This window comes from Dermacentor albipictus, chromosome 9, assembly GCF_038994185.2.
Source record: "Dermacentor albipictus isolate Rhodes 1998 colony chromosome 9, USDA_Dalb.pri_finalv2, whole genome shotgun sequence".
NCBI lineage: Eukaryota > Metazoa > Arthropoda > Arachnida > Ixodida > Ixodidae > Dermacentor > Dermacentor albipictus.
In genome coordinates, this window is record NC_091829.1 from 57067047 (window position 1) to 57094916 (window position 27870).

A 27870-nucleotide genomic window follows, 5' to 3' on the forward strand; every position below is an offset into this window, starting at 1 on the left:
GCCAATGCAACGTGAACTTATGCTGCGATAACTGTAACCGAGGAACGGACCCGTTAGTGTAACTTATGTGACGCAACCGGTTATGTGACGCAGCCGAATCACAATCTCCGCAAAAAAGAGACAAAAAAGAATGAACAACAAACACGTTTTATCACTTATGAGGATGTGGTATCAGCGTTTTTATTTCCCATAATATGCGACAGAGCTGCAGACGACACGTTCAAGTTACACAGGAAAGTAAAATTGCAAATCATTATGATGTGTCCACGTCTTCAATTAGTATACATTTCGTAGGAGACACAAATGTGAGAAAGACGATATCGCACGCGGTTATAAGTTCAGTCAAAATGTGAAAAAAAAAGAAAACTTGCCGTTAAAACAAGTCCTGCATTTTCCTCCTCTTACGCTTCACGGCCCGCACATCACATTCGCTCTCAGTGTTGCAATGAGGTCACGGATGATCGAGGTTAAGATGCGCGCAGAGGTGTATCCATCACATCAGAACTGAACATCCATCATATCAGAACTGAACCCTCCAATTGTGACTTGCATTAAGAAGAAAGTGTGAAGCGAAGTCTAGGCGTACACGCAGAAGGGAGTATCTTTTAGGTCCAAACATATTCTAGAAAAATCAAAGTGAAATCAGTATGTTTTGCGAAACTAAAACACGTTTCGCAAAAGAGTGCACCAATGCAAAGTAGCGAGAAGCGATGGCTGCAGTAGCAGTATGTATGCATACGCGCAAAGTAGAAATGTGAGATCTGTAGGCCGTGAAGTCGACGCTAAGTGAAGAAACGGCACTGGCTTAGGTCGTCTTCTTCCGCGCGCCCCTTGGCGCAGCCGAAGACGGAGCCGAAGTCGGGCAGGCTGCGCACGGCCGAGTTGCAGCCGGTGCCGGTGCTGCAGAAGCGGCGGCAGTAGGTCAGGAAGAACAGCTGGTCCGACGTGTAGCGCTGGGCGTTGCCGTGCGAGTCGAGGATGTCCAGCGCCTCGACCGACGACGAATCGCCGCTGGAGGAGAGGGAAGGGCACACGAACTAAGTTAACTTGACGGCATAAGTGGGGCGTGTTGCTTATTGGTACATACCCCGATTTTTCCACCGGTTTTCGTACCTTGGGAGTGCTTTATGGTGGTCATTTTAAGCCCCGTTTCTTTCAGAAATGTTTCATTCTATTTGTAGTAATTGGACTGGCTCTCTATACAGAGTGCGGTAGAAGAGACGATGGTTCGCCGTGAAAATACATGTAGGTTCGGGTGTAACGTTCGAGTGCCAAGGCCCACGGTGAGGTCCCATGATCTTAAGGGCACAAGGACAGGCACACTAAAGCGAAGAAAAGTGACCAAGTGAAAATATCGAAGCTCACAATATTTCGCTGCCTCATTCCTGTTTGCGTTTCCACTCCTAACGTTTGTTCGACGTGAACCGTCTTTTTCAAAATCGTAATAACGGATCGCTTGCAGAAACTGAGGTAACGAAAAACGTGTTGTAGCATTAACGCTGATATCTTTGCAACCATCCACCTCGTGCAGTTAATTTCGCTATCGTTGCGTAGAGAAAAGAAATTAAATTCTGGGGTTTTACGTGCCGAAACCACATGCCGATTATGAGGCACGCCGTAGTGGAGGACTCCGGAAATTTCGACCACCTGGGGTTCTTTAACGTGCACCTAAATCTAAGTACACGGGTGTTTTCGCATTTCGCCCCCATCGAAATGCGGCCGCCGTGGCCGGGATTCGATCCCGCGACCTCGTGCTCAGCAGCCGAACACCATAGCCAGTGAGCAACCACGGCGGGTGCGTAGAGAAAAGACGTAATCACTCGACCATGCACATGTCACACGCACAGATGACGTCGTTGTCGCGTCACGCGTGACGCAATTAGAGGTAAATTTAGACTGGCGTGCTGTATTCGGAGAGGCTTAGCTCGACAGTTACCTTTGTCCGTCCGAGCAAGCAGGAAGGGACGTGTCTGAAAGAGCTCACTATGCCGTAGTCGGTATAGCTTATCAAACTCAAGCTGGCACTCATCAGGAGTCGTAAGGCATACAAACGTGTAATACGTTCCAAAAAATGTCACCCTTGCTCAGCTATCTTCTTTTGTTGTACAAGAATTTAGGGTAATTTTACAATACATTCTTGGGTTGCCGACACTTCCCGGAACCGCGATCTGATTATGAAGCACGCCGTATGTTTTTTTTTTTGTTAGTGGAGATTTACGAACAGGAACGTTTTTTTTTTCCATTTCGCCCCATCGAAATGCAGCCACCGTGGCTAGGGTCGAGCACTAGTGCAACAAAATAGATTCCTATGCATGAAAAAAAATGGCTGTGGCTTAGCTAAGGTTACGCCCAGGATGCCAAGCATACTAGCCTTTATTTTAACGCGACAGCGTTAAGGAGCTCGTGTCGCAGAAAAGCCGGTGTCGTCGGTGTCTGCGGCGTTGCACTTCATGAATAAATCGTTGTCGCGCCGAACGCTGCGTTGCTCGACGCTCACCGCGTCCGATGCGGGGGGCGACGCCGCGAGCGACGGCGCGAGCTGGAGCCCCGTTTCTCCTATGTCGTGACGTCACAGTGTCACGTGGTATTGAAGGCGACACCGCCGCGCCTGAGGAGCTAGGTTGAGCTCTAGTAATATGCTTCGCATAATATTTAAAAAGAACGTCGAAGCTTCTATGGCAGCTTTCGCTGTACTATGGCACTGATAACTTGTTTTATTGGGCATAAGGTTTAGCGCTGCGTCTCAAGTGTGTCGGTTTCGAATCAATGCGGCATAAAGAACCGCGCGGCGGTCGCCTAGCAGTTTACACATACGTGGCCGTGAATCCTGTCTATAAATCTTTGAATAAGCGGTATTCATTCTAATTGTGTTCATACAGGAGGTTGTGGCCAATTACTGCACCAGGGTGGCCAATCCTGCTCTAGTGAGGGAGTGCGTTACCGGTTCTGGTCACCGGGATCAGGCCACACTCCAGGCCTGTTTGTGCAATTTTATCAACACGTCGATTTTTTTTTATGCGAAGCATATTACGAGAGCTCAACCCAGCTCCTCAGGCGCGGCGGTGTCGCCTTCAATACCACGTGACACCGTGACGTCACGACAGAGGAGAAGTGGCTTTGGCTCAACTCTTGCAAGATGGGCTGGGTGGGAATCGAACCAGGGTCTCCGGAGTGTGAGACGGAGACGCTACCACTGAGCCACGAGTACGACGCTTCAAAGTGGTACAAAAGCGCCTCTAGTGAATGCGGTGTTGCCTTAGAAACGAGCTGTTTCTAAGGCTCAGGCGTGCGTCGCTTGCTCAGGCGCACATTTCGTTGCCGCGCCGAACGCTGCGTTGCTCGACGCTCACCGCGTCCAATGCGGGGCGCGTAGTCGCTGCGCCGTAGCCCATTGTCTTACACCCCTTAGCGGGTCGACGGGAACGCTGTCGCGTTCCACTCTTGAAGGCGAAGCAGAGTAACGCATGAGTTGTTTCTTCGTCTAGCCGAACCAAATATAGCCAAGCAACAGCAGTTCACCAGGCTAAACAGTGGTTCAACAACTAAAATAAAGGCTAGTATGCTTCGCATCCTGGGCTTAACCTTACCTAAGCCACAGCCATTTTTTAATCTGGTGGAAAATTGCCGGCACCGGGATTCGAACCACGGACCTCTTGCACGCGAGGCGGGTGTTCTACCTCTACGCCACCGCTGCACCTTACCGGACAGGCCGCCAATGGAATATGAACGTGGCAACGCTAGAACGTTATCTAGTGAGGCGAGTCTAGCAGTGCTATTGGAGGAATTAGAGGGCACTAAATGCGATATAATAGGGCTCAGTGAAGTTAGGAGGCCAAAAGAAGCATATACAGTGCTAAAAAGCGGGCACGTCCTGTGCTACAGGGGCTTAGCGGAGAGAAGAGAACTAGGAGTCGGATTCCTGATTAATAAGAATATAGCTGGTAACATACAGGAATTCTATAGCATTAACGAGAGGGTGGCAGGTCTTGTTGTGAAACTTAATAAGAGGTACAAAATGAAGATCGTACAACTCTACGCCCCTACATCCAGCCATGATGACCAGGAAGTCGAAAGCTTCTATGAAGACGTGGAATCGGCGATGGGTAGAGTGAAAACTAAATACACTATACTAATGGGCGACTTTAATGCCAAGGTAGGCAAGAAGCAGGCTGGAGACAAGGCAGTGGGGGAATATGGCATAGGCGCTAGGAATAGCAGGGGAGAGCTATTAGTAGCGTTTGCGGAACAGAATAATATGAGGATCATGAATACCTTCTTCCGCAAGCGGGATAGCCGAAAGTGGACGTGGAGGAGCCCGAACGGCGAGACTAGAAATGAAATAGACTTCATACTCTGCGCTATCTCTGGCATCATACAAGATGTGGACGTGCTCGGCAATGTGCGCTGCAGTGACCACAGGATGGTAAGAACTCGAATTAGCCTAGACCTGAGGAGGGAACGGAAGAAACTAGTACATAAGAAGCCGATTAATGAGTTAGCGGTAAGAGGGAAAATAGAAGAATTCCAGGTCAAGCTACAGAACAGGTATTCAGCTTCAACTCAGGAAGAGGACCTTAGCGTTGAAACCATGAACGGCAATCTTGTGGGCATCATTAAGGAGTGTGCAATGGAAGTCGGTGGTAACTCCATTAGGCAGGATACCAGCAAACTATCGCAGGAGACGAAAGATCTGATCAAGAAACGCCAATGTATGAAAGCCTCTAACCCTACAGCTAGAATAGCACTGGCAGAACTTTCGAAGTTATTCAACAAGCGTAAGACAGCTGACATAAGGAAGTATAATATGGATAGAATTGAACATGCTCTCAGGAACGGAGGAAGCCTAAAAACAGTGAAGAAGAAACTAGGAATCGGCAAGAATCAGATGTATGCGTTAATAGACAAAGCCGGCAATATAATAATAATATTTGGGGTTTTACGTGCCAAAACCACTTTTCTGATTATGAGGCACGCCGTAGTGGAGGACTCCGAAAATTTTGACCACCTGGGGTTCTTTAACGTGCACCTAAATCTAAGCACACGGGTGTTTTCGCATTTCGCCCCCATCGGAATGCGGCCGCCGTGGCCGGGATTCGATCCCGCGACCTCGTGCTCAGCAGCCCAACACCATAGCCACTGAGCAACCACGGCGGGTATAGCCGGCAATATCATTACTAATATGGATGAGATAGTTCAAGTGGCTGAGGAGTTCTATAGAGATTTATACAGTACCAGTGGCACCCACGACGATAATGGAAGGGAAAATAGTCTAGAGGAATTCGAAATCCCAAAGGTAACGCCGGAAGAAGTAAAGAAAGCCTTGGGAGATATGCAAAGGGGGAAGGCAGCTGGGGAGGATCAGGTAACAGCAGATTTGTTGAAGGATGGTGGACAGATTGTTCTAGAGAAACTGGCCACCCTGTATACGCAATGCCTCATGACCTCGAGCGTACCGGAATCTTGGAAGAACGCTAACATAATCCTAATTCATAAGAAAGGAGACGCCAAAGACTTGAAAAATTATAGACCGATCAGCTTACTGTCCGTTGCCTACAAACTATTTACTAAGGTAATCGCAAATAGAATCAGGAACACCTTAGACTTCTGTCAAACAAAGGACCAGGCAGGATTCCGTAAAGGCTACTCAACAATAGATCATATTCACACTATCAATCAGGTGATAGAGAAATCTGCGGAATATAACCTACCCTTATATATAGCTTTCATTGATTATGAGAAAGCGTTTGATTCTGTCGAAACCTCAGCAGTCATGGAGGCATTACGGAATCAGGGTGTAGACGAGCCGTACGTAAAAATACTGAAAGATATCTATAGCGGCTCCACACCCACTGTAGTCCTCCATAAAGCAAGCAACAAAATCCCAATAAAGAAAGGCGTTAGGCAGGGAGATACGATCTCTCCAATGCTATTCACAGCATGTTTACAGGAGGTATTCAGAGACCTGGATTGGGAAGAATTGGGGATAAAAGTTAATGGAGAGTACCTTAGTAACTTGCGATTCGCTGATGATATTGCCTTGCTTAGTAACTCAGGAGACCAATTGCAATGCATGCTCACTGACCTGGAGAGGCAAAGCAGAAGAGTGGGTCTAAAAATTAATCTGCATAAAACTAAAGTAATGTTTAACAGTCTCGGAAGAGAACAGCAATTTACAATAGGCAGCGAGGTACTGGAAGTCGTAAGGGAATACACCTACTTGGGGCAGGTAGTGACGGCGGATACGGATCATGAGACGGAAATAATCAGGAGGATAAGAATGGGCTGGGGTGCGTTTGCCAGGCATTCTCAGATCATGAACAGCAGGTTACCATTATCCCTCAAGAGAAAAGTATATAGTAGCTGTGTCTTACCAGTACTCACCTACGGGGCAGAAACCTGGAGGCTAACGAAAAGAGTTCTACTCAAATTGAGGACGACGCAACGAGCTATGGAAAGAAGAATGATAGGTGTAACGTTAAGGGATAAGAAAAGAGCAGATTGGGTCAGGGAACAAACGCGAGTTAATGACATCTTAGTTGAAATCAAGAAAAAGAAATGGGCATGGGCAGGACATGTAATGAGGAGGGAAGACAACCGATGGTCATTAAGGGTTACGGACTGGATCCCAAGGGAAGGGAAGCGTAGCAGGGTGCGGCAGAAAGTTAGGTGGGCGGATGAGATTAAGAAGTTTGCAGGGATGGCGTGGCCCCAATTAGTACATGACCGGGGTTGTTGGAGAAATATGGGAGAGGCCTTTGCCTTGCAGTGGGCGTAACCAGGCTGGTGATGATGATGATGATTCATTGTAAAACAAGCATAACGTCTGAACCAGAAAATCGTAACGCATCCGGCTGTATGCACTTCAACTGACTCAGTAGAACTATATATATGAACCATGGTCATGGCTCGATAAAGTGCTGATTTACTGATTCACGGGGTTCAACATCTCAAAGCGTTACTGAAACTACGAGATATAAACTTTATTCGTTAACGCCCTTTAGTCCCAGCCGTCACATTCGGAGTCCGTCTGGGTCTGGGAGTCTTGGTGCCGAGTCCATTTGCCTGCTACGAGTCGCCGCCGCATCGCAGTGGCCCCTTCGGTTTATTTTCGACTGCATGGTTTTTTTTAACGTGCGCATCAGTCTATGTGCTCGAGCGCTTTCATTTGGTTGTTGTTGTTGTTTTTGTTTTTTACATTTTACTCCCATCGAAATGCGGCCGCAGCGATCGGAAGTCAAATCAACGACCTCGCGCTCAGCAGCAAAGCGTCCACAGCGGGTCTCAACAAAACACTGTCAGAAAAAAATTTACACCCTTAATGGCGTTGCATTGCCCCATGGGTAATGTCCCTGCCTTTAGGGCTAACGATTTTATTGCAGATGACAGCGAGCGATAGCTATACCTGCGATCCGAAAAAGACAGTTGAAAACTTCTTAATAATTTTGAGCCCCTTGGGGACGGAGAAGTAGCTCACAAGAGAATTTGACAGCGACAGCTTTGAAAGTTTATTTAATGCACATTTCTTCTCGTCTGTGGCAGATACCATAATGTTTGCTTGCCACAACAAAAAGTCGGCAAACTTCACTGGTCCTCACCAACGATTCCATCTTACCCTTAAACGCGAGGGCGTTAACCGTATGAAGTCCAAACACCATTTATACACGCCTAAAGGTGCAAATTTTTGTAAAAAAGTGAAGGTGCGACCCATAACGTATGCAAGCCTACAAAGTACCTTGAAGAGACATTGGCCGTGCGGACATTTGCTTGAATAGAGAGGGGGAACTGCACAGACTTATTCACAAGGTGCACTGGGCGTGGCTTACCCCGACGAGGCGTTCTTGTAGGCCTCCCAGGCGACGCGAAGGCTGGCCACCTGCAGCATGTTTTCGCCGATGTCGCTGCTGCAGTGAAGCCTGCGGTGCAGCTGTCTCTCGGAACGCGGGCTCATCCAGGCCCTGGCCTCGCCTTCGTCTATTCGAATGCCCTGCGAACGCACAGCGGGGGCTCATCGAACGTGAACGAACCTTTATGGCAAGGATGGGGGCCGAGCGGCCCAAGCAGGGGGTGAGCGTCGCTGGTGGGCACCATGACGTAAACAAATAAATATAAAAGAACATGTGCGCAAGCTTCCGGTCCAGTCCCATACAGAGTTGATAGTTCACCGATAGTCCGCCTGAGGAAGCAAAATATCACGGCACAGAAAGGCGAACAGGATCTCTGCATTGAGAGCACGCCTGTATTGCTTATAATACATGTAGCATGTTACGCCTTTTCGTAAGCGCAGTGCAGTTTATTTTTTAAATATTTGATCGAATGAGAAGCTAACACAAAAATGGCGAAGCCTACCATATGTCTTCCAACTGCACTCGGCTACACTTCGATACCGAGTGCTCCAGAAAAGTACACAAAAATCAACGTAGAATTACAAATGATATAGACATCAATAGGTCGATGTAGAGTTTCTGTTTAACTGTACAAAACATTTCACGTATATAGCACTATGTAAGACCACGGACAAAACATTTGGCCCTCTTTGGCCATAATTGGTCCTTGCGCCACAAAACACTACATTCATCATCAGACAAAACATTCTAGCATCTTTCAATTTTCTTCGCCTGACACAGCTACGATGCTGTAGTGAGATTTGAACATCAAGTAAAAACGTCTTAAACAAAATAGGGCGTGCACGAAAGTAATAGCAAAGTGATAAACACTAATCATGGAAACGGGAACCCTCCCCGTTTAACATCTACCTTGTTCTTTTAGCCCTTTCTTGGATGTTTCTAGTTCATCAGTTCTTGAGACTTGCACTGTCGATATCACGGAACAAGAAAGTAATAAGCTAGCTCTGCGCAGAGTTGGTAACGAACGTATAGTGCCAGCCTATGAACTCTCGTTACCGCTAGAAATGGGCTTATTTCCGGTGCATTTACATTTTCACATATTTATCTCAAGACGTAGTAGTCGTACTGCGATACATTAAATTACATCCGTATCACTGGTACGTCAAAGTTGCACTTGATATTAGTCGAACACAATTATGAAAACAACACAAACTCCTGAGCATCTGCTGTTGTTTGAGACATTGTTAACACAGCCTATACAACGGATCATGACACTGACAAGCCGAGAGCGCCTTCTGTATCCGCACTTTTACTCTCATTTTAAAACTAACGTTGCCGAGTGGACCAAAACGCAAATGTTGAGCCTTTTTATTGAAGTGCTGGGAGCACTGGAGGCTAGTTTCGATTATACTACCCGTCGAAGTTTTATTTTTCCAGACTCCACAATCTTCGGGAAATGGTCAAACATGACAAATAGTTTCAGTCGTCATTTCAGAAGGTCGATGTTGTTAATTGCTAGTAGAAAAATCACAACTCAAATCTTTACCAACGCGTAGAAAAACTCTTGATCAAATTGACCGATTTATATAGGCGCGGTAACGAAAGTGTTAAGAAACATACCTACCCGAGAGAAGTTCTGTTAGAAAATAACTTTAAGGTTGCACTACGTTTACACGAACAGGAATTTTTCAGACCAAATCAAACGCGAATCATATTGTGCTAGAAGCGAATTGAAACGAATATCACATGGTTTTTCCATCAATGAGCAGCCCTTTTCTACATCAATACGATGTGAATTCCTCAACCTAATAATAACAAAATTATCTAATGTATATCATAGCACTGGACATTATGAAGGATGTCTTATTAAAACCACATACGGAGCATTGCAAAAAAGGGCAGAGAGTCACAACAAGATAGAGGCTTGAACTGGTTTATGTATTTGGAGCAAAACTAATAAGCACTGTGTTCACATATATGCATACTGACTGGTCGAAGCATACGGGGTAATAAATTATGTTAACCAAGCATAGAAAGGCAATATTAGGGTAAGTTAGAATTAGCAATAAATAAATAAATAAATAAATAAAACACCATAACATTTTTACGTCACTGATCGAGTCAAAATTTGATTCACGTTTTGCAACACCTCACGAGTTCTTTGTTAACAATACCTTTGCAACGGAGGCACTGTGAACAAGGAGTCCACATGCCACTATTCCTGCGAATTCTACCGAATTTCCGGTAAAATTTAGGAATTTGGGCCCGTTCTATACGATTTTACAGAGTTCTACGAAAAAGAAATTTCGGTCCCAGAAATGTAGTAAAAGTCTTCAATTAGCGGCTGGTGCAAGATTGACAAAAAAAAATGTACGAACGGAAAAAATAAATAAGTGATTGTACCTGTGTAGCCCTCCCGTGGCAGCATGCTTAGTTTAGATGGCAAATCGCCATGTAAACCAAAGAGTACTTGCTTCGAGCCATTTTGATTTAAAAAAAAAGAAGTCCCTCAACAGGCGAGATAGACAACAGCAGAGTCGCTCTAAAAGCCAATGTGACCTAAAATCAATGTTCTGATTGTCTGTATCTGGTTTTTTAAAAAAAGAAAAACTCTGGCGCTTCTCTGCATCTATAAACCAAAGCAATCGCTAATAACACCCGTATGTATCCCACAACCAGCGCGTGCTCGGGCAGACTTAAAAATAAATGCGTGCTGTCCCCCTTCCCACTCCTTTTACGCAGTTTGCGCGACTTTTACAGACCTTAAAGTTCAAACGTTGGAAGGCATGCGCATTGCCACAGTAAGCAACAAAGAACTAGTATGCCAGAACGTCACAACAAGGAACGAGACTGTATACCGCAGTACCTTGTAGCATACGGTTTCCTATTATAGAACGCAGATCGTTTAGGCATTCGTTCCTGCGGCCAGCGTCGGCGTCGTAACGGAGCGAACGAGCACAGCGAAAGATGAAAGAGCGAACGCAGAGCGGGAGAAAGACGCGAGCCGTGGACGGAGGTGACCAATGAGAGCGGCCCGTTCAGTCACGTGCGCGCGCGAAACTGGTGTCGTGCGGATCCACCCGACTGCTCGATGCGTACTCGTATTTGGCCTCAGCCGGACGGGTAGTTTCGTAATATCGTCTGCTAGCGTGAGCTCTCGCTCGCGCTTGTATATGGTTTGCTTTGTTCGGTCTCGTTCGTGCTTGTTTCGATTCTCGTGGTTTGGGATTGTTTTGCAATCTGATTGTATGCGAGACGCGAAGGCTGTAGCACTTTCTGGTAGCCACGCGGCTCCAGCGATTACACTGGAACCTTCGATGACTCATGCATAAAAGCCGCCGTGCTTGACCCTGCTATACGTGCCCGAGTCCCTCAAATTCTTTGCCTCAATATGTCGCCTAATGGAAACACGTATACAGGTGCGCTCAAATTTCGCATTCGGGAGTATAGTAATCGCCGGTGAATTTTTTTCGCTCGTACTTGTACTTGTACAATTTCACTTGTACTGTATTGTACTTGTACAATTGTGAAGGTAATGTGAACAAGTAACCCGCGCGGGGTTCTGAAACGTCGATTAGCTTCTGATTATAGGTCAGTGACCGCAAGCTTTTTTTTTCTTTTCAACATGCCATCTCACTCGACTGTCGATCTACGCGAAGCGTCGAGAACTCACTCGTCTGTCGAACGTTCTGAGCGCGGCTTCCAGGAAGGCGGTGGCCAGGCCCCCGAAGCTGGCCGCGCGCAGGACGCCGCCCCCGCCGTAGTCGGCGTAGAAGAGCGGACTGGCGGTCGCGGCTGGCGTCGCGGTCAGCGTGTTGCTCAGGTAGCGGTACAGCAGTCCGCGGTACGGATTCACCAGCCGGCCCTCGCCCTCGTAAAAGCGCCACCCCTCGCCGCCCTCGGATATTCGCATCGTCGTCGGGGCGGTCAGGATGTCGATGAATTCCTGAAGCAGCGTGCGGGAAACGCCTAGCTTATAGACGTGAAGAAACAGCAGCACGTCTAGCTCTGTGGCGTTTCGCTTTCTTTACCGCGTATGCAGCAAATCCATTCATTGTACAAAATGAAGCATTTTAACGGTATGGTCATTCACACATTCATCATATTTTTGGTAAATTAAACATTAGACCTGAAACCTACTTAACACACAGCATTTCTAGGCAAACTGGTCACACACGTGCTCATGCTATTGAACCTTACTTTGCGCGCACAAATTTTTCATGCATTCTGGCGCGAGATTGGCTGCGCCAGTAGTGACGTCGTTGATCTCCGTCGCAGCCGAGCGCGCCCGCAGCAGTTTCTCTCCGGTGGTAGTTTCTCTCTGAAGTGTGTAGGCCATGCGTCGTACGTACTCCTGAAGAGCAGGCAGCTTTCGATCAGCAACGCCATGAGCAGAACCGGGAACACCGTGCCGGTCGCTGCAATCCGGGCTCAAGAACAGGCTCGTGCAGCCGAGCGCAAGCAGCAACTGCGTACCGATCGAGTATCCAGCAGCCTACCAAGCCGTTGTTTAAATGAACCGTAGGGTTAAACCCAGCGTGATAAAAACCGGGGTCGCACGATTCAGCTTCGCTGGTCAACCACCCGTACAGAGTGCGTGGGCGGTAATTTTTGTAGGATTTGTCTCATTTCTGCGCCATCGGCGTTTACATGGTTTTATGAACGACTCTATTGTGGCGACCTCATGAGTATCTACGAGTGCATCAAGGAATACAGACAGTCGTAGCACAGACGCTTAGAAACATGGACGTTCGAATGCTCTAAGCACCAGTCCTGTAAGCTAGATGTCTTTCTGCTTCAGTCTACTGTCCCTTTATTCAATACACACGACGAATTTCAACCAACTAGCCCGCCTTCACAACTTGCGTGTATCATCAAAGGCTTCAAGAATTTTCAGCTCACAGCTCAAGAACAAGCGCAATCGACATGACAACACGTCGTTCAGGGCACAGCCCACGCTGATGCCCGTAGCTCGGCAACAAATCGCTGGTTCGAATTCCGGGAGCAGCGGCTATACTTTGAGGTGGGTTAGGCGCGAAAGGGCTGGCGTTCTGATACTTTAATGCCCGATATTTAATCCCAGGTGGTTAAGTACAGACATAATAGTAGCTTTCTTCCATTATTTGCAATCAATGAAGTTCGTGGGCATTGAAATCTTAGAATGAGTACTCGTAAGTCTCCGAAATAAAATAATATTGCTATAAATATCTTTTTTTTTAGGAACCAGTTTCAGCTCAGTTTCCCAGGAGGTGTGTTTGTCATGGCGTCATAACGCGGACATTGGTGCCACGTGCAAGAAGAACGGAGTGCCGTTTCGGCACTCGCTTCGGGATTGTTCGGTCATGTGTTATGCTGCTACAGCGAGCCGCCAAGCAAGTAGATGAATATTTATAGAAGACGACTGAGCGACCTAAATGGAGTACGATGATGTCATGACAGATAAGCCTCAGGACTGGAAACATATACTGAAAGACGTGCTTAGAACAGCGGGTACAAATGCATCTATATTAAATTATTTATGTCGCTCTAAGGTTTACTAATACGTCCTTTAAGATTTCAAAGCCCAACACCTTGACTTAGTGGGAAAAAATGAAAAAGAAAAAGATCGATAATACTACTTGAAGCATCGAACCCGTGGCTCAGTGGTAGCGTCTCCGTCTCACACCCCGGAGACCCTGGTTCGATTCCCACCCAGCCCATCTTGCAAGTTGTTTTTTATTCATGAAGGGCCTGCTGGGATTTATCGCTCACGGCCAACGCCACCGACACCGACACCGACGATACCGGCTTTTCTGCGACACGAGCTCCTTAACGCTGTCGCGTTAATACCATGTCAGTATTCCTTTAAAGTACCCCGAAGGCATACGTTGCACGAAGTCCGTGTGCACGGCGTTCGCTCATTCGCCATCGCTCCCTCAGCCCTACCTTAGTGGAATTCGACCAGACTTCGGACAGTGCGGCGCGGCTCGCCTCCTCCGGCTCCTGCGAGGTCACCACGCTCATCTCGCGCAGCCTCTTGACCATGGCACGCCGCGTCGTCTCGTCGGTCCACGAGATCGCCGCGACGGCCCGGTGGACGTCTCCGAGCAGAGCCCGCAGGAAGTCGTCCACGGCGCGCCTTTCGTCGGCCGCGGTGACGTGCGCGACGCTGCCGTACAGCGTGGGCCCGAACCAGGCCTCGGCCACGTCGAAGCAGTTCGTCTTCTTCAAGGCTTCCGATTCCACCTGCGCGTATCGCCGTATATGTAGCCTCTGGCAAACCTTTCACGAGAGGCTGGCCACGCGACTCGTTTTTTTAAATGTCAATGGCCTTCCATTGCTTTTCCTTCGTCGGTTTTTCACGGTGGCCAGACTTTCTCTACCGCCCATAGAAAGACGCCGGTGCAAAGGGTATACATACTGGCTCTCGCCCAACCGAGCTACACGGGAATCGTTCGCCGTCGAACGCCATCTATTATCGCTCGTTGAGAGGCACGTAGCAAAAAAAAAAGAAAGTTTCGCTTTAAATGCTAAAAATTCACGCGCACGTCATTCAACGCATCATCGCCATGGGACTATATACACCGCGCGACGTCCAAACAAGACAGCTCGCACGACGGAGGCGGAACAGGCAATCTGTCTGCAGGATTCTATAGATGCCAGCGAACTTCTTACGAGCGCGATACATCGGGGCTCCGTTACCTCGTTGCCCCCGATCAGCCGGCGAGCCTTGCTCGAGGCCATCACGGCGCACAGCTGGGCGAACCACCAGGCGATGTGCTCCATGAGCCGGTCCCTGCCGAACTTGCCCAGCAGCTCGTCCAGGGCGACGACGAACCGGCGGCTCTCGACGTAGACGCGGCTGCGCTCGTGGATCCCCGAGGCGTTGAAGAAGGACAGCAGGAAGCGGACGAGCGGGATGCCGTCCGAGTGGCCGAAGAGCGGCTCGAGACGGCCCACCGTGGTGTCGACGGCCTCGCGGCCGGTCTCGTTCGCGACGCTCGCCAGCGCCGTGAGCATCTCTCGTTCGGTCTCCAGGTGCCTGTCGGCGGTCGCCGCGTCGGGGACGGGCACGCCGTAGAGGCTGCGCGGGGCGTCGGATGCGCGCTGTTAAGAATGGCGAGCTGCAGTGCACGATTGCCACCCAGTTACGACTGGGGAACAAGACGCGCATCCCCCGCTCTCCGTCGCTTCAGCTAGGATGCGTTCGATGAAGCGGGCTTTGTGCTGACACCGCCGCCATCCTCCAGCCTAATCGCCGTTGTGACGGAACGAGTTCGGCGGACGAACTATTGTGCCCGAACTCCCCAGCGCGGACCTGATCTGCTACGCGTGAGCGCTGCCACGGGAAAGCCGTTTTTTGTTGCTTCCCACGCGCCGACCGGGACGCAAGACAACGAGCTACCCAGAATGGCTCCGAGCTTCCCGGAACGGCGCCCCTCTGACGTCGGCTCCGGACGTCGGAATGTGTGTGCCTTTGTGTGCGTAAACTGTTCTGCGGTGCGGCGGCGAATTTACAGTGAGTAAAGGAACGTTCGCGTCACCTCGTATCGCGGGAGGACCGAGTGTTTAAAAACTGCTGTGGTGCGAATGCTGGACACACTTCTCTTGAGCAGTCATGTTGGACTAACACTTCTCTCAAGCAGTCATGTTAGACTGATATAAATATTGTAAATAAACCCATATTCCTCGTTCTCGATGAGAAGCAGTTCTTCCCTTCATTAACGTCCTCAGCGTGGATAAGTTGGACGACGGCATGGGCCAGCTACCTTCGAATGCATGCCGGACTCCAATCTTGACAACGGATCACGAGCGATGGGATTGAGCCCCCAATCCTGACAGCGCCGGTAATGTGCCAGCCGGGCTCATGAACCGACTCTTCGCGGACAGCCCCGCACCTTTACCGATTTGTTTATCGCACTCTACCGATGGGCTAATGTGTAGTGCACAGTGAAGAAGAGGAATAAGATATAAGTGCGGTTGACAGATTTGTAGTCAGAGTAGGAAATCAATGTTTAAACATGCTTCTAGAGGTAAGCATTATTACCCGTGCTCATTTGTTCGGTTATGTTTCTTTTGTTGTTTTCTTAGTTAATGGTTTGTTCGCTCATTCACGCGCTCGCGCGCGCGCGTCTCACAAGGGCATGATGAGGGCCTGTGGTTAAATAGCTACAGTCTAGAAAGGCATAAAAAAATTTTACTTTATTATAGCGACCACACCCCCGAAGGTGTCGCACTGTATCTAACAAAAATAGCAGACCCGAGCCAGTATTTACAGAGCTTTTTGTTTTTCACTGTTGTTTGCCATTGGCATGGTCACCTTGGTTTACGTATGTCCAAGAAAACAATTGGCTGTACTTTCTTTTTCTTACGAACAGTTCTTGCAAAAGAACATTTATCTTTTTTTCTGTGTAAGCGTTTACGCGCGCAGGTTTCCCGTGCTTTCAGCCGGAGTCTCGCTTGTTCTACTTGTGTACCTGTGTATGTCATTGTAGTACGCCCTGCGTCCTTGGTTGTTGTCGAGCGCGTCGACCAAGCCCAACCAGGCGGAGGCCATATCTGTCCTGCGCACCACCAGCATGGGTGGTATCGGTTTTTGACGCCTGCGTTTCAACACGGCTGTCTGGAGAAAAAGAAGAGGCCGTGGCATATCAGCCGACCGTATGTTAGTACTCCTTCAATGCATGCGGTAATCGTACAGAAATGGTTTCGAAACATTTTTTTGAGTACTCGACATGAAGTTCAGTGGAAGGCTTGCTGCCTCATAGTTCATTCCATAAGTGGTAGCAAGACTCGTCAGGCGAAACGTGCAAAACAAGGCCATATACCCAAAGCATGGTACACGAGCATTTCTTTGCGTCCCGTGACCCACCGCAGGGGAACACACAACCACCGCAGTAGGGAGTCGAACCCACGATCTCGTGCTCCGAAGCACAATGGCATGGCCAGTGAGCCATGGCGGCGAGTAATTTGTCTTGCACCTGTCTGTGTTTCAGTTGACCTTCATTCGTAGTTTGCGTGCGCGTGCTGCCATTGTTCTCCACATTCACCCTCGTTCTGCCCTCGTTCTGCTCCAGATAAAGCCACCGAGTCACCACGGCCGGGTGATTTGGAACTTCCTTACGTTTCGAGAATCACTGTTCGCACGCTTCTTAGGTGTAGTAACAGGGGCCAACAGGCCGAACCAACAAGGCGCGGAACTCTTACTTTCAACTTCTTGTGTGTTTCGGCAAAGTAATGGCACCGCGATGACGGCTTGCTCGACACCTATAGCGTATAGCGTAAGCTTACAAACGGGACGCATAAAAGAAGAAAGGCAACGCAACACCTGACACGGTGCGATCGCGTGTCCTCCGCCATGCCTTTCTGTCATACATAGGCAGATCTCGGAGCGCGAAACCTCTGTTGACTTGCCTGACACCACATCTTCAGGCCCCAAAGCACGTCCAGCCGGATGACCACTTCGAACGGGTGGGGGCCTCGCTCCGAGGGATGGTTCGCGTCGTACGGCCACGGTATGCCCAGGTCGGCCGCGAACTTGCGCACGCTGTTGAGGCTGCGCGGGTCATCGTCCTTCTGGGCGATACACTTGTGCAGGAACGCCGATACGACCTTGTGCTGCGCGCCCAGTGCGCCTCCCTAAAGACGGGAGGGGAAAATGCGTCATTAGAGAGTTTTAGAATTGGGGGCGCAAGGCTCTGGGCCCCCAAGCCGCGTTGCGTCGGTTGCTCTTGGGTCTAGGTGAGCAGCAGAGTTTGAGGATTGGGTCGAACGCAGACAGCGTTGGGTTGAGCGCAGGGACGCCGCAGTGTGGAAAATAGAAAGGCGCTTGTAAGAAAAAAAAATTAACCTCTTTTCTTACACGTGAAATCAAACAGAATGCATTTTTGAGCAAGAAGAACAAACAATAAAATGTAAGAAACTGTGTTAGTACCGGTTAGCATTGCGAATTAAGTGTGCGATTCTAAGCCAAGCAAAGCCAATCGAAGCAAAGTACTCTTAGTTGGTGTTTTCTTGTGACGCGCTGCGAAAAAACTGCGAGTTCACCCATGTGAAATGACGAAAATCAGTCGAAGTAAATAACGTATGCTCTGCGACCATCTGCTGTACGCCATCGCTGTCACCCACGAGGGCGGCCCAAGACGGCTTGGGGGCCCACGCTAGTTTTCGATTCTTGGGTCTTGGGTTAACGCGAACGCAAGAACGCAAGACTGGCTTGGGTTCTGCGCATGCGCACTTGTGGCGCGCAATTTTCTTGGGTCCCCAAGCCGCTTGGGCCCCCAATTCTAAAACTCTCTATTAGAGAGTTTTAGTATTGGGGACGCAAGGCGTTGGGGCCCCAAGCGCTTGGGTGTGTTTGCGTTTGCGTACGCAAGCAGAAACGTGTTATAGGTTAGCGGCCCCAAACGCAAACCGCAATGAGGTCGCATGCGCTCGCAGCACCACCAACGTCTGATCGTTGCTGCGTTATCATGTTATAAAATATGAAATGAAGCATATGAAGTAAAGTACATTAAACTCTTTTTATTAGAAGCAGTTAATAGAGAGGTTTACAGCGTCCGGTAACGGGGTAAACGCAGGCTGGGGCGTTGGGGCAGAGCCATGAACTAGAGCGTCCTGCATGGTGCTGCCACCTGGTGGCACAAAGCTCAAACAGACAAAAACAGCTAATATTGCAGTAACCAAGTGTATTTTACTTTGCTGCGGGTATAAATTTTTGGCAGCAACACAATTAAGCCAGTGCTGATAATTTACACCAGCAGCGAAGTAGAATAGACTTGGTTACAGCAATATTAGCTGCTTTTGTCGATTTGAGCTTTGCGCCGCCAGGTGGATGCACCAAGCAGGACGCTCCCGTTTATGGCTCCGCCCCAACACCCCAACTGCGTTTATCCGAATACCAGACACGCTAAACCTCTCTAATACACATAAAAACGACGTCTGTCGACACTTGGCGAAAGATTTATTAGATTATCTACCCGCTAGCTACTCGTAAGTTCTCCTACACCGTAAGAGTCACGTGGGTAATGTGACCTCTTAGGGGCAGCGATGTTTTCGGCCGCTCCAACAACCCAAGGACGCAAGTAGACGTAGCGGTCTGCGCATGCGCAGTAATGTCGCCCCTAGTCCTTGCGTACGCAAGCCGCTTGCGTCCCCAACACTAAAACTCCCTATTAAGGAGTTTTAGATCAGGGGACGCAAGCAGCTTGCGTACGCGAGGACTAGGGGCCATGGTACTGCGCATGCGCTCATCCCTACGTTTGGGTCTGCACAGGCGCAGTACCTTCGTACAAGGACTAAGGGCCCCGGTACTGCGCATGCGCGGCACACTACGTCGGTATCTGCGCATGCGCAGTACCGTCACCCCCAGTTATTGCGTACACAAGCCGCTTTCGTCCCCTAGCCCAAACTCGCCATTCACGCGTCCAACGGGTGAGGCCGAAAGGAGTTCGGCTGTCTCGTAACCTATCATTTTCACAGGGGTGTCACGTAAATAGCAGCGCCATCAGTGCACATGACTCTTCACGCTAAATCTCTGGTTGACTTCGAGCTCAGAGTGCGCACGGATCGAGTCAGCACATTTCGGTGGATTTGCCTTAGAGCCACGTTTGCGAGCATTGCTTGCATGTTCCCTTAGCAACAAAGCCTAAGTGCGCGTCTTCCGCGGCGACGCAACTGGGGGAAAAAAATGGAAAACAAATGTGGAGTATACTGAAAGTGAACGTTAGCACCACCTGTCATTACTACAGTGGGATGCGCCTTATACCATAACGGTGACAGATCGGAGCACTGTTTCGTTGCGTAAGAACACTATTCGTTATTGGTCTTGTTACGGTGCATTTAGACAGGACCGTGTTCGCAAGAGGGAGAAGAGGAGGATGTGGTACACTGCCTCCTGGAGCTGTGGCCTTTGTACCAGCCTGCGCGATTACTACTAACTGTTCGCCATGTAAATAGTTGTACATGCATTTGTGCATCGGGATTCCTTTCCATAAGATGATGATGATGATCATCATCATCATCGTCATCATTATTAATATTATTATTATTATTACCACAGCAAATATACCCACGTATTATTGGCCCAAGACGACAAACATGGTGGAGCTTAAATAGAACCCCCCCCCCCCCCCCCGGGTGCAGTCTCACCGCGTCCAAAGCCTCAGACGTGGCGTCTTGAGTCAGCGACTCCGTGGCCCTCAGCGCCCAGGTCAGAGTCATCTGTCCAGCAAGGTCCGAAGCCATAGGGCTAGATGGCGACCAGAGGGAGCAGACGTAGCCGTCCAGGTCCACGCAGGGGTCTCTTCGTGTGTTCAGATTGCGGCGGAAGAACGAAGCGTGCTCTCGGCAGCCAGCCGTCACGCATGCGCGGGTCGCCAGCGCCCCTCGACCCTGAAGTGCGCCCGACGGCGCGGAGCGGTAGAAGTAGTAGACCACTGCCAGAGCACACGCCACGCCCACGGACAGTGCCAGCAGAGCCAGGGCTCTCGAGGAAGCCGCTGGCCATCGCCGTCGCTGGAGCCTGACGCGTTGTGTCTGCAGAAGGGAGCTCACCGTGCTTGCCTGCGGGACGATCACGAAAAAAAAAAAAAACGGACATGCTCGAAAGTTGCACGCAAGCCGCCAAAGATAAACCAACAAAGAAAGCTCTGCGGTTGAAGAAAGGTTCGTCGGGATCCAGGTGATCGAATTCGGGAGCAACGAATTTACGTTCTATAGCATCCGAGTTAACCACCTTATAGCCCTAACCGACGTTCCTCGCTCCTTCTCCGGATTTGCAGCTTCTTAGAAGTTTCTGTGACATAGTAATCCTCCTTGGGCGTGTTCGGCGCCTGGAGACTTGTCATGTTGCGAGTCGGTGTCCGTCGCCGCATATCCTGCAGCAAGGAAGGTGTGCGCCGCGCAGAAAAATAAAGGGGGGGGGGATTTGTGCCAGAACTATCAGCGCCGCCGAGTCTGGGTACTGCCAGTTAACGTTCCTCGTGAAGATGTGCGTGAACCAGTCTCGGGTTCCGCGGTGAGGAGCAGCGCGCACAAGCACGAGTAGCTCGTCAGTGCTTATCCTTGTCCGCCGTTGTAGCTCAGTGGCTATGGTGTTGGGCTGATGAGCACGAGGTCGCGGGATCGAATCCCGGCCACGGCGGCCGCATTTCGATGGGGGCGAAATGCGAAAACACCCGTGTGCTTAGATTTAGGTGCACGTTAAAGAACCCCGGGTGGTCAAAATTTCCGGAGTCCTCCACTACGGCGTGCCTCATAATCAGAAAGTGGTTTTGGCATGTAAAACCCCAAATATTATTATTGTCCCCCTCACCTTAATAGAGCGCTGGTCCGCCTTCAATATAAGATTCTTATTCTGTGCACCTTATCATGACTATATATACGCTCTAAAACAAAATTGCACCCTTTGGGTTGTGTCTTGGCACACAGCAATAAATGTCATCTGTCTTGCCCACATCTCCATTCTTTAACGCTTCTAGCCCGGTATACTTCCCAGTAACGAACGGCATGCGCGTTATCGGCAGGACATAGCATTCCCGACAAGAAAGTAGCGGCCGCGGCATTTTTAAGAAAGGAAACGCAAGCAAGGCAGATTACGATTATCGTTGTGTGGCAGGTACACACCCAAAAGGGTGTACCTTTGTCTAAGAGAGTATATATGAGGACACTCTTGTTTTTTTTTCGGAACGAGATCGAACACTGCGAGTGCCAGTGCTGCCTTACCGCAGTGACCAGTGGGGAGCTGCTCGGGGTCCCCCTTCCGGGGCTCTCGCCCTCCTCCGGGTACTGCGACGTGTACACGGCAGGGGGCGCCGACGTGGTGGACACCGACGTCGCCACCGCTGGCTTGCTCGGAGAGGCCGCGGCTGAAGCCGGGGAGGGACGCCCCTGGTGCCTCCAGTGATGCAGGCCGCGTTCGGATCTCGGGCGTCTCCTTGTCGGCGTGTTTCTGCCTCCTCGAGATGGGGGATCGCTCGCGCTGCCGGTCTTCGCTCCTGGGGGAGGGGAGCCGCCGGAGCTTCGCGGCATGCGAACCGGCGACCTTGGGCGAGAGGGGGAGCCGGGGAGCGAGTGCCGCGACGATTTGGGCTTGACGTTCAGCAGCGAAGCGGCGGCTTTGAGATCCATATGGCTTGGCTACCTGCGTCACTTTAACGAGGTGCTTCATTTGAGCACTCAGTCACTCACTTGAGCTCAGTCTCTTCTGAGCTAGTCCAAGGTCCATATAAATTAGGTAGCGCAGCTTGGAACAAAAAGCGTGCAAAAAACTATTTCCAGGTATGTCAGTTAGTGGTACACGATGGAATCTCCACTCGGGGTGGAGGGGCAAACAGTAAAACTAGTGAAAACTATGTGAAAAAAACAAGGTTCGAAATTTTTAAACCAGTATACTGTCATAGGAGTAAATGTGCCGTTTCAAATATTTTTGCTGTACTAAATCAACTAATGTTATTCTTCTATTTCCCAATTTATTAGTTCGTTCTCGGAAGCCCCTACCTACCATGTGATTCTGGCACAAGGCTTGGCAAGACTGTACAAGACAGCTATACCGTGTGGAGTAGCGTTGTTAACTTTAACGAGGCGGCTTCGTGCGAGCTTTTTCATCTATTTCCTTGTGTGTTTGTTCAAAGCGTATATAGCCGGGACTTCACTTCAAATTTTACTTGACTTAGTGCACGGCATTCATTGGCGAAAGGTGCGAGTGCAGGATTTTCGCTATCGTGCAAGTTCACGCTGCGGCATCCGACGCGCTGTGTCTCATCGTGACGATAAATTCGGAACGCTCCGCGAAAAATGTCGTGATATGTTCGTTCACTCTCCGTAACACAGGCTCTGAGTGTTCGTCCTGCGCTCATCCTGTGTTCTGCCTGTCCCTGTGTTCTGCCTGTCCCTGTGTCATTTTTTGCGCAATGTATCCTAGTCTGAATGTATCCCACCAACACGCCCAAACTTATTCCCTGCTCCGAGTGTCCTACGGGCAGCAAAATTAGCAAGTCGAACGTTTTCTAAATGATAATGTTCCACAATGTTGTCTGATAACTGTTGGATGTAAATACACGGTGTCGCACGGAATTGCGAATGATTCTGTGAAAAAGTTTCGCATATGTTGCTATACATTAGGACTATGTGCTGGTCATAGTATTTTTTATCCACTGAAACATACGTTTTGTTTGGTCAGTTGTGTTGGTTGCATTATTCTAGACGAATAAAAGTGAGGTTGCTTTGGAAACCTCGGTGGCACCGTCCTAACAAACCTACTGGAGCAATGGTCCTAAATAGCAACCTAATTATGTTCACATTAAGAATTACGCCCCTCCTGTAGTTTAATGACATGCTTGGGCTCCAGCTGAGGTGAGTCGCAAGTTCGCCTTAGCCTCAAAAGAAAAATAACTGCTGTCGTAGATCGAAATGCCGGACGCTAAAGAAATTCAAACATTCGCGCCAAGCAGTATAAGATCTTGACGTCACTGCTCTTTACGGTTATGAGGTCATTATTTAGTTTCGTCTGCTGTTGTCCCCCCGATACGTATATGGCGACGGTTGCAAGGAGCCGTCATTTTTTTTGACGGAAGGGCTTCTATAGAAGCTTCGCTACCAGTTTACATATACCTTGTGAAATCTCCCATCGTTCTGGTATAGCTGCAGTAACCACACTAAACGTATTTGCAACCTAAGGCGATAGAGTTAACGCTCCCCTGTCGAATAACATCCGGTGTCGGCGTCTTGCGCCGGACGTCGTTTGGCGGAAAATCATTCCGAACCACAACCACGCAGGCCCTCCGCGAGGCGCAGTTGCGTTACTGAACTAATTGAATTTCTCAATGTAGGATGCGTCAGAAAAATCGTGGAATGCAACCTAAACACAACCTGAAAACATGATAGATTCGGATTGTAATTTGACTATACCAGAAAGCACACTTCTGTTACGCGGAAACATAAACATAGACCAATTTTTTCCAGCGTTTTACCATTCCCAGAACGACGCGCTGCGCTCCTTGTAACAACAGCACCCAGATGGCGCTCGCCTCCGCGCATCCACGGCCACGCAAGAGGCCGCGTTTCTACGAGAAAGCTCGCCCGCCCGCCTTCCTGCATGGCGTTCGCCGCCAGCGTTTCCCGGTAAGCATTACGGTTACATAAGCTGCAGCTGCCGGGAGCGTGAGGAGCAGTGAGGGATCTTTGAATGTTCTCGCGTTCCACTCTTAAAGGCGAAGCTTAAGGGTCCTCCAATTTTTTTCGCAGTGACGCGTCGCGCTCGGCGTCAGCGCGTCCGATTTGCCGCGGCCCAGTAACTATCATCATGGCTGTTACCACGACAACATGGCTGTTACCAAGGAGGATACATAAAAATTGCTGGAGTGGAAGCCGCCTATACGCGCCTATGGGCAAGGGTGAAGCCGGAGCCGAACGGCCGGCGGCCATCTTACCAGTGGCAAAAGGCAGCAGCGCAGCCGCGCCTGTCCGCGCTTCTACTTTTTCGCGCTGCTCATGAAGGCGCTCGCATTCAGAAACCAATGAAAACAAGTGCTTCTGGTTGTAAACGGTTATCTCCCATCAACTGTAGCAGCCAACTGGCGTGAAGAAGGCTATTTAACTGCGGAAATATTAAGGAGAAAAGCATAGCGCAGCCGCGCTTTTTCGCGTTTACAAAGCAACGCTAACGAGCGGTTCTAGTATTAAACGTCTATTTTTCGTCAAGCAGAGGGAAACTGGCATGTACAAGGCAGTTTGCCAGCTCAAATATTAAGCAGAAAAGCTTAATTAGCACTGCCGCGCTCGTGCTTTTCCGCGCTGTGGATGACGTTATTCGCATTTACAGAGCAACCAAAACGAGTGGTTCTAGTCATATACATTTATTTTCCATCAGCTAGCAGAAAAGTGGCATGTAGAAGGCAGTGTAACTGTAGAAATATTAAGGATAAAAGCGTAATGCAGCTGCTCCCATTTAGAAAGGAATCCAAATGTGCGGTTCTAGTTGTAGTCGTTTATTTACCATCAACCAGCAGCCAACTGATATGCAGAAGGCAGTTCAAATGAGCAGATATTAAGGAGAAAATTTGCCATACAGTCAAGAACACCATGACAGACACCCTACTGGTGATTGAAAATAATCACCCTCGACAAAAGTGGTCTCACTCTGTTTTTGATCAGTTCACGGTTTCGTTCTTTCGTCATGTGGTGTATTCTCACTTTTATATATTCTTCAGCGATTTTTTTGCACAAGATATAAATATGGTTATCAAGTGGATCCAGATCAAGGATGTGGTCCTCCAGTTTCTGGAACCAATTTTTCTCTGTGCAGGTGCCCAGGACTTCAAGGATGAGGTGTTTTGACCTTACCGTCACCATTTTAATAGTATCATATTCTGCCTGTAGCCGTCGCAGCCCCTTTTCAACTGCTTCACACAGGCCAACGACGTCTTGTGATGGTGAAATAAGTCCACCTCGGCTCTTTTGCCTAATTAAAGGTGCCAGTTCATCCGAGTGCAGGGCTGCGATGCACAGTTCACATGTTATCGTTGAACGAACTTTCTTAACGACGAAACCTGCAATGTACGGCACTACAGCACCGACAAAAGCTGACAGGCTTTCTGGGCAGTCAATGCGATGGGTATAGTTGTGGTCGTCGGCCTGCAGGATTGACGACCTGCGCATATCAGTAAGCATGCTGCTTTCACCTACCAAAGCTCCTGTAGTTGTTGGATTTAGAATTGAGACTATGTCTTGGGAGCAGTTTCCAGAGCTTGATGAAGTCACTTCTGTCTGAACCAACAGACGCTTGTATGCAGCCATGAACTGCGCAGCGGTTGGGTTGTTGTTATGACCACCTCGTGCACGTATGGACCCGAAGAAGTTTTCGGCGTGATCTTGGCTAAGCTTGTGCGTCAGCAAGTATTTCAGCTGATCCTTGCGAACAAGCTCATCGAACAATTTTTCTGTGCTGGTCATGCACACCAAAAATCCAACGAACCCAGTAGGCAACGCAAGCCAACATCCGTAGGCAACGCAAGAGGCAACCATAATCACATCGATGGTGTTTACATGCCCCTCACATCAACTTGCACTGCAGACCAACTCACGAAAACAGCAGCGCGAGCCGGTGCCGCCGGAGCCAATTGAGCGCGCGTTCTGCCTCTGGCAAGATGGCGGACGGAGGCTTCAGTCGGAGCGCGCCGTCTCCACTCCAGCAATTTTTATGTATCCTCCTTGGCTGTTACCAAGACCGGCAGTGAAGACCGGATGGATAATCACTTTGACTTGCGTAACATCTAGCTAGACAATCGTAAGGCGGAGCGTCTTTCTGCAATAACCCTTTCAGCCCCGAATTATATAGTGGGTTGTCGTTAACGATGAATGTGTCCAAGGTGCATAAGTTTATTCCAAAGCGCTGCTAAATCAATCGAAAGAAATTCATTGTGTTAGGGTAATGCTTTGCGCATATTATAGTAAGTGCTCATAATTAACAAGTAAATAAACTTTCGTTTGTTGCACGGTCACTTGCGTTGCGTGTTTTCACGAAAAGAAACTTAATCTCAGGCTCGAAGCACGTGCTGCTCACTATTAGCTGCAAGCGCTCGGAGAAATAAAAGAAGAAACTATTATTTCACGAGAGCATGCCGGAACGCGCCACGTCGAACATCCTGTCAAACATATGCTATGGTGCCTTTGACACTGGTGGCAAGCACAAGTATCATCATCATCGGGACGGAGGAGAGCCGCCGGACACGCAAGTGCGACGCCAGAGCCTTGGGCGTGCGTTTCGAAGTAGCCGCAAACATTCGGGACTCAAGAGCGAGAAGAAAACCGAGACGTGGGTCGGGGATTCCCGAGTGCCGTATACGCTGAAAAAACGAAGGGTCAAACAAGTGTCGACGCGCTGAGCAAGACATGGTTGACGTGATTGTTCGCGAACACTACGATACGATTAGGATACGAATTGAGTGGACGCGTTAAACAAGCCTAGGCGGCAAAAATGAATTCCAGGATCCTCGATATCGGCGTTCCTCATAATCATGCCGTGGCTTGGGCACGTAAAAACCACATAATTTAATTTGGATAACTCTGTAAAACTTATGACCGACAATTCCTGCGCACCGTCTGTAGTCGGTACCATCGGACGGTCCGCAGAAAGGGACATGGGGGGGAGATAGTTTAACGTGTGCATGGCAGCAAGGTTGTAAATTGTATAGGCTTCTTGGGCGGGCGGGCGCGTGCTCCGGTGGACCGTGCATGGCGATTTGCTAAACTGACTTCGTCACTCGGAATTTGTTGGCCTTCCAATAGATGCCGCACAATGATAATCCAGTATTGTCTGCTTCTGGGCATATGTGCATCCTACGTTTCCTACATACCCATTGGTGCCACTTCTGTTTCCGTAAAAGTCAATTTCCACCTAATTGCGATTAATCTCTACCGTTTCACATTCATTTATTATTGTGCTGTCCTGCAGAGCTGTGCCGTATTTCAAGTTTTTTTTTCTCTCTCATTACATCCCTTGGGCCCGCTCCCAGCTGTAGGCAAGCGAGAAATTTTCAAAGTCGCGGCTACGCACAATGCCGTTCATGTACTTGTCCTATGTCCCTCCCGCGAATGCGTCGCCTCCTTATTTCTTAACCCCGCTGACAAAGAACCTCAGTCACTGCTTACCTGTCAACGATGAGGAAGGATGAAACGCTGCCGGCTGTATCGGCTTTGTTCACGTCTTCTTATCGCAATTGCACATGGTCACGTGCATATATGACGTCATCAAACTGTGGCGCACACCCACTACGGGGTATCGGCCAAGAGTGGGTTGCCGCAAGCGAAGTGCGCGCTTCTCTTCCTCGAATTTCGTTTTTTCTCGCCGCAGCCTCAGCACCATACACCAGTGTGACGTCACGAATTTTTAAGTATTTTTTCGTATATTTGGGTTCTTTGGCGCTACAAAATCTCTCGTGAAATGTTTGCGTTGAGTCTTCGTTTAGAAAGCGTGGTGCAGTTCTCTTTTGCCGATACACGTTTGTCTAGACTCGGGTAGACATAGTAAAAAATAAACATCACGTAC

At 49.2% G+C, this 27870-nt stretch overlaps 1 protein-coding gene and 1 long non-coding RNA gene across 5 annotated transcripts in view; one reads left to right on the top strand and one right to left on the bottom strand.

Annotated features, from left to right (window-relative positions):
- LOC135896561 (uncharacterized) overlaps positions 1-27870 on the top strand; it is an 89605-nt gene that overhangs the window by 40188 nt on the left and 21547 nt on the right. The window contains exon 2 of the long non-coding RNA XR_010562743.2: positions 23787-23945. This is a non-coding gene — a long non-coding RNA (uncharacterized lncRNA). The remainder of the gene's footprint in view (positions 1-23786; positions 23946-27870) is intronic.
- Positions 254-27543, bottom strand: LOC135896555 (uncharacterized). 4 transcript variants are annotated; one of them, XM_070525870.1, is made up of 10 exons: positions 27474-27543; positions 21549-21974; positions 19974-20387; positions 17238-17462; positions 16301-16446; positions 14526-14907; positions 13770-14069; positions 11518-11790; positions 7824-7984; positions 254-1011 (listed from the first exon to the last, which is right to left on the bottom strand). In XM_070525870.1, the coding sequence occupies exons 2-10, from the start codon at positions 21951-21953 to the stop codon at positions 783-785; spliced, it is 2535 nt and encodes an 844-aa protein (XP_070381971.1). In that variant the 5' UTR covers positions 21954-21974; positions 27474-27543; the 3' UTR covers positions 254-782. The 4 variants fall into 4 exon arrangements, with proteins under 4 accessions (XP_070381971.1, XP_070381972.1, XP_070381973.1 ...); XM_070525871.1 differs by having other exon boundaries at positions 21549-22068; positions 27474-27536; XM_070525872.1 differs by having other exon boundaries at positions 21549-21966; positions 27474-27527.

What these genes read in the sequence shown, in the direction of transcription:
- LOC135896555 (XM_070525870.1), bottom strand. Translation starts at nt 21,953, where the DNA reads ATGGATCTCAAAGCCGCCGCTTCGCTGCTGAACGTCAAGCCCAAATCG. An exon ending in GCCTGAAGATGTGGTGTCAG is followed by an intron (nt 16,447 to 17,237) that starts GCAAGTCAACAG and finishes CTTTTTCTCCAG; the next exon opens with ACAGCCGTGTTGAAACGCAG. An exon ending in TACTACAATGACATACACAG is followed by an intron (nt 14,908 to 16,300) that starts GTACACAAGTAG and finishes CGCCCCGCGCAG; the next exon opens with CCTCTACGGCGTGCCCGTCC.